We start from the raw sequence: 7,056 nt of genomic DNA on the forward strand, positions 1-7,056 counted from the left end.
AGGTGGGTAGCGGTTGGAACCAAGGAACGGTACTCAGATGTGGGTAGAGGGTGGAACCAAGGCACTGTACTCGGGGTGGAACCAAGGAATAGATCTCAGAGGTGGGTAGTGAGTGGAACCAAAGAACATGGTCAGGAGGTGGGTAGTGGATAGAACCAAGGAACGTGCTCGGAGGTGGGTAGGGGGTGGAACCAAGGAACAGTGCTCGGAGATGGGTAGTGGGTGGAACCAAGGAACGTGCTCGGAGGTGGGTAGTGGGTGGAACCAAGGAACGGTGCTCAGAGGTGGGTAGGGGGTGGAACCAAGGAATGGTGCTCAGTGGTGGGTAGAGGGTGGTACCAAGGAATAGGTCTCAGGCGGGTGGAACCAAGGAACAGTGTTCGGAGGTGGGTAGTGGATGGAACCAAGGAACGGTGCTCGGAGGCGGGTAGTGGCAGAGAAAAGAGTGATTCAAAGGGAGGGAGTACCTGCACCTGTTCCCTGAGAAAAAAGCCTCGGATAGCACAGTCCTGTATCAGTCATATAAAAACTTTATCGGTCTCCCCATACAGAACATCTGTCTCCCATAGAGAGCAAACACAGTCCATGGTTATAGTGAAGACTTTATTTCACAGACAATCGATGGATCAGATAGAAAGTTACATTCTAAAATCATTCTGAAAGAGAAACAATTGCTCAGCTCCGGGAATGGATGGAAGCCGTATTCACTTTTAAGACCCAATCATGTGACTGGGAATGGACAACTCAGCATTTGATTGGCCAGTTGAAGTGAACGCAGCCTCACTATATTAAGTCGATCAATAAATAATAAATAACACAGAAGACGGAATTGGGATTTTCCTGAAGTCGCCGCCAGGAATATGAAATGATCATCGGGGTCCTAGAGAGAGAGGCATTACAGTATCTTGGTGAAGAAGTTAGGGGCGTGGTCCTGGAAATTATGGTATTCATTGGTTCCGGCCACCAGGACGGTCGCGGGGAAAGTCCGGGGTCGCTCGGGATCCTGGAATAGAAGGGGACACCATTGTTAGTACATTACATTCAATATACAGGAAATCCAACATCTGAACCCGCCTGTCGTGTCTACAGAGGTGTGTGCAGGTATTGGGGCTCCATAGATGGGCACCCCAAAATTCACACCCGCCTTTCTCTGCAGCCTTGGCTGCACTGCACAATGAATGAATTGGAAGTGCTCCATTGTGAGCAGCTTCCTTTTCATTCACAAACTGAAGCATAGGAAACAGTTTTCTATGCTTCAGATAAAAATGAACACAGTGAGTGAGTGTATGTGTTCACTGTGTACATTTAGAAAAGAAAGGTGCAGATAAATGACAAATTTATTAGCCACTTCACCCATTCTCCATCCTGAAACATCCCCAACAGCAGCTGGGGGAGAGGAGGGAAGCCAGCAGCACTGCGGGGTGGGGGGACCAACACGGGGGAAATCTGGGGATTAGGGGGAATCGACACGGCACGTAGTGATTAGGGTGTGCCCAGGCACACCTGGCACACCCCCTGCACACACCTATGTGGAGCTCCCAGTTAGATCATGTGAGAATTGGAAGCCCTGTCATGTTTTTACTATCAGAGGCTTCACTAGAGATGTTTCCCCTCACTTCCTGTCCTGGTGACAACATATCAACAGACAGGAAGTGAGGAGAAATCTCCAACAGGGACTTAGGAATAGGAATGGGTTTTGTTTAGTAGACTATTTGCGAAATCGGAGTGCTGAGCCCTTTGTGACATCATATGTGGTGGGCGGTCCTGAAGGCTGCTCCCCAACAGCCATGGTGACCTGCAGGACCCCAATATAAAATATAATTATGTGTATAAATATTTCTGTTCTTTTCTTTATTGTCCTGATTGTGGCCCTGATGAAGAGTGTGGAGTCCCTGAAATGTGGCGGATTATGTTACAGAATAAAATCTTTTATGGGCCAGAGTGGGGCTTCCATTGCTTTCATTTTATTTAGTAGAGAAAGAATGGAATCCCCAACATATCTAGTGATCTATGACAATGTCACACACAGAAGAGGATGTCTGTAGATCTATGACTTGTGATGTCACACAGAGGAAGACGTCTGTAGATCTATGACTTGTGATGTCACACAGAGGAAGACGTCTGTAGATCTATGACTTGTGATGTCACACATAGAGGAAGACGTCTGTAGATCTATGACTTGTGATGTCACACATAGAGGAAGACGTCTGTAGATCTTGGTATCACTGACCTGTACAGGGTAAGCCATAGTGGGAACATATCGGATGACGAATCCACAGCGCCTTCTGTTGGACATGTTTGGCTCGCTGGCGTGAACTGTCAGTCCGTCGTGAACCTGCCAATAGAAATAAGAGGGCAGTGAGGACTCGGCACCGGGGCGGATCTATATCTTTGGTATATTCGGGATCTATCATGTGATATGATCAGATTATCCCGGGGTGGGTATGGAGGAGGATTTTACTTACCGACATTTGTCCGGCTTTCAGTGGACACTCCACCAGATCCTCCACGTTCACCAGGTGCTTCGGAATCTCCTGATTGGCTGTCAGCATATTCCCAGGAACCTCCGCCACTCTGTGCTCCAGGATCCCCTGCTTATGGCTGCCTGGAAGAGGAAAAAAATCATCATCATTATACTGATAAACTACTAATAACAAGAGCAATAGTGATAAAAATATTATTATTATGATTATTACTAACAACAGCAATAGTAAAAATAATAATCATCATCATAATAATAATAAAAAAATAATAATAATAATAACAATAGTGATAATAATATTATCAGTATGTTTTTTACTGTTATTTTTATTATTTTATATTATTATTGTGATTATTATTATCATTAGCAATAATATTATCACTATTGTTATTATTAGTATTGTTATTTATTATTATTATTATTATTAACAATAATAAATAACAATACTAATAACAATAATGATAATATTATTGCTAATGATAATAATCATAATAATATAAAAAAAAAAAAAACAACAACAGTAAACTACAATACTACTACTACTAATAATAACAGCAATAGTGATAATATTTTCGAAATAATATTGTTACTAATAATATAAAAGATGATAATAATAATCATAATGTGTATACAATGTAACATTGCGGACAATCTCAGGATTTATCAGTGAGATTACCTGGAATAATTTGTAGAACTCCATTTTCGGCGTCCACGTCATCAAACGCCAACCACACTGAAGCCACGGGACCGCCCTCGAATCCCCAATATCTGCAAAGGACACCGTTGTTGTAAAGATCATTCGTCAATGTTTGGAGGAGATTTACTAAAACGAGAGCATTGGAAATCTGGTGCAGCTCTGCATAGAAACCAATCAGCTTCATTGAAGAAGCAGCAGTTAGAAGCTGATTGGCTGCCATGCAGAGCTGCACCACACTCTGTGTGCTCCAGTTTTAGTAATCCCCGATCATTCATTGATCTTCAAATATAAATTATTTATCGATTATTATGTATTGATCATTATGTATTGATCATTCATCAATCTACATGTATTGGTAGTTTATTTATCATTATGTATTGATCATTCATCAATCTCTATATAGTGATCATTCATCAATCATTATGTATTGATTATCCATCAATCTCTATATACTGATCATTCATCAATCTATATGTATTGATTATTCATTGATCATTATGTATTGATCATTCATTGATCTCTATGCACTGATCATTCCTCAATCATTATGTATTTGATCATTCATCGATCTCTATATACTGATCATTCATCAATCATTATGTATTTATTATCCATTGATCACTGACACATCCTTCTCTACGTACTTTATGTCTTGATGCCAGGCCACATATGGTGCTGTATTCTCTTTGTGCGAGACATCACTGGCGGGATACTTGCAGATAAACCTGGAGTCCAGGAGGATGACATTGGGGCCCAGCACAGCGGTGATGGCTTCCAGCAGATTGGGGTGGGTGGCTAGGTTCATCACCCATTCATACTCCAAGTGGACATTGTGTAGACTGTACTGAGTGTACTCCTTCCCTGAACACACAAAGATAAATGCCGGTTTTGTACGAATCAAAAGGGAAAAAATGGCTGCACTTTGATGAAAATGTAAACACGGGTAACTTTATTCTTCCGGGTAACTTGGAGAGGGAAGGGGGTGAATTGGAGTAGGTTTGGTAGGTTAATTGGATCCTGTCTAAATTGTCCCTAGTATGTATGAATGCAAGCTATGGACCTTAGATTGTAAGCTCCTTGAGGGTAGGGACTGATGTGAATGTACAATGTATATGTAAAGTGCTGCGTAAATTGATGGCGCTATATAAGTAACTGAAATAAATAAATAAATCAGGGGGTGAAGGACCTGTGACCAGGAGGATGAGATGGAGAGATTGGCCAATGGGCGGTGTCCCTGCTCATGGTTAGTGTGTGAAGTTGGTGGAGGAACCAATGAAATGCCTGAAGCTCTGTCTCTAGGGAGGAGACTCTGCTGCATGGACCTGGACGTGTATGGAAAGAGAAGCCTGCCTACATGCTCAGTGACCCAGCCATGTTGCCAATCAGCACCATTGCGTCCAATAAAAGACTCTGTTGACCCTCAGGCGCCCCCAGTCCACAAGCAGTGGGCGGGCTCTTGGGAGGAGTTATGCTAATATCAAAATGCCTTGATGGATGGGTGTTCCTAGGCAGGCTGTATCTCCATAGGTAACACCTACTGGTGATGCTGAGCCTCCATGATTGAAAGAGCTACAATCCAATGAATGAAAGGGGTGGGGCCAGGCACAATCAAGCTGGGGGAGCAAAGTGCTAGATGACGTTGGATGTCCTACAGCCAGAAATTGAGGGGAGCTCTATCTGACTTACTGCAGCTTCTAATGCACTTTGTGAGAAGCTCACAGTGTGCGGGGAAATCAGAAGAAGCCATTTCAGTCCAGGAGAGGAGCCGGTACAGCTGTGCAAGATTGAAGGGGGGGCTGGGGGTCAGATAAGACTGAAGGGGAGGATTTACCTTAACTTCTAAAATTATCTTCAACAACATTCAAACACAACCAAGCCAAGTAATGTCTACACTCACCAAACTTCTCCTCCAGCTTTGCATACTCTTGGAGGGCGTGCAGCAGCTGTTCCTCCTGTAGGACGTCTACGGAGGTCAGGTAGCCATTGTCATCATAGAGAGTCTTCATCTGGTTGGAGTCAGCCTTCACCTGGTTGGAGTCAGCCTTCATTGTTGAGTTGTATGGAGAGATGAATGGAAGAGATATAACTGTCTCGGTTGAGTGATGACTTATATACAGAGTCTCAGAGTGAAGCTCCGCCCCCGTCTGCTATTTTTAGGAGCAATTCCCTCCGAAGGGAAGTTTTCTTTCTTAAATATTCACTTTCTGGGTGCCTCAGGGAAGAGACGGAGGTGTTCCTCAGAAAGATTTCTGTAATAAGAGATAACAATTTTAAAAAGAAAATAATTTCCTGGTTTCATTCTGACTGTTCAGAGATCACCAGACATCATGGTGACATCAGGGTGGCCGGGAATTCCACTTCTTCTTAGGAAATAAATGATAAAATATAACAAAGTTATTCAATGTTATTATATTTTGTGTTTCTGTGTTCATAAAATATAATTTTGTATTATAAACCTGACACCAGGATGACCATGGTGACACCAGAGTGACCAGGAAATATGGAAACAAAATGAAAACGTATCTCTTTGTTATTTTATTCGATTTTCTCGAATAAATAATTCATTTGTATTGGACATCGGGGGGACGGGTGTACCCCGGAATCCCACCTCTTCCCGGGAAATAAATTATAACTTTGCATCTCTTGTTTATTTTTTTATTTGATTTTATCTCCATGAAATTCTGTATTCATAATTTATATTAGACTTCGGGGGGACCAGGAATTCCAGGAGATAAAATAGAACTATCACTTTCTTCTATTTTATTTGATTTTGTGTTCAGAAAATATGAGCTTTGATTGGATATCGGAGTAACTGATGAGCCCTGGAATTCTAGGAGATAAAATGACAACTTTGAATCTCTTGTGTTATTTGGATTAAGTTTTACATATATAAATCATTTGTATTGGATATCAAGGGAGAGAAGTGTTCAAGTGTATATATTTATTTATTTATATTTATTTTGTGTTTTTGTGTTCAATAAATATGAATTTTGTACTTTAAACCCAACATCGGGGTGATCAGGAATTATGGAAACAAAATGATAACTTTGTATCTCTGTTACATTTTTTCGATTTTTCGCAATTTTTCTTTTTTTATTCATAAATAATTTTTATTGGGCATCAGGGTGACAGGGTGCCCAGAAATGTCACTACTTCTCAGGAAATAAAATTCAACTTTGTATTTTTTTCTTCTATTTTATTATAGTTTGTCTCTCTTCACCCATACATAATACATTTGGACTGGACATGGGGGTGACCTGCCCTGGAGTCTCACTCCTCTAGCTGCAGCTGTGAAAGCCACCATGAGGAAGTCTCAGATCCTCAGCCTTCCATGAGAGGGGATTGGCTGAGCTGGAGATTTGGGGGTCTCCATCAATGCTGGGGGTGATTGTCCTTCCCGATCTTCATCCAGCATTGGAATTCTTAGGAAGTCTGGAGGCGTAATGTGCAGAGAAAACAGCCGGAATGTGTAATTACACTCCAGAAATAATCACCACACCAGATAAAGCAATCATAAAATGTTTTATCACAATCTAAAAATAAGCAGAGTGCCGGCTGTGATGTAAGAGGAGAGACTGATGACCTCATAGATGTGATCTGCGGTGTAAGTGAGGAGGAGTCACGCCTGGAGATTCCACCATTTATCTCCCATAAAGGCGAGGAGGAATTTCCTAATGAACTTTCTGAGGGATATTGTACATGGCCGCTGTCACCCCAAAACACAGCAAAGTCCTCATGGCCCCCCCCCCCCCCCAATATACAGCGCCTGGAAAAAAATATTCATACCCCTTGACATTCCCCACATTTTGTTACAACCAAAAACATAAATGTATTTTATTGGGATTTTATGTGATAGACCAACACAAAGTGTCGCATA

At 41.9% G+C, this 7,056-nt stretch overlaps 1 protein-coding gene across 1 annotated transcript; it reads right to left on the minus strand.

The window, feature by feature from the left end:
- Positions 1-589: 589 nt before the first annotated feature.
- On the minus strand, positions 590-5,427 carry LOC143973817 (L-threonyl-[L-threonyl-carrier protein] 4-chlorinase-like). The gene is made up of 6 exons (XM_077474693.1): positions 5,077-5,427; positions 3,824-4,040; positions 3,159-3,250; positions 2,466-2,605; positions 2,231-2,335; positions 590-1,003 (listed from the first exon to the last, which is right to left on the minus strand). Exons 1-6 carry the CDS (start codon positions 5,225-5,227, stop codon positions 896-898), a joined length of 813 nt encoding a protein of 270 aa, XP_077330819.1. The 5' UTR covers positions 5,228-5,427; the 3' UTR covers positions 590-895.
- Positions 5,428-7,056: the final 1,629 nt, after the last annotated feature.

The sequence above is a fragment of the Lithobates pipiens genome, unplaced genomic scaffold (assembly GCF_037356315.1).
Source record: "Lithobates pipiens isolate NorthernLeopardFrog02 unplaced genomic scaffold, aLitPip1_a1.2 Scaffold_1, whole genome shotgun sequence".
Classification (NCBI taxonomy): Eukaryota; Metazoa; Chordata; class Amphibia; order Anura; family Ranidae; genus Lithobates; species Lithobates pipiens.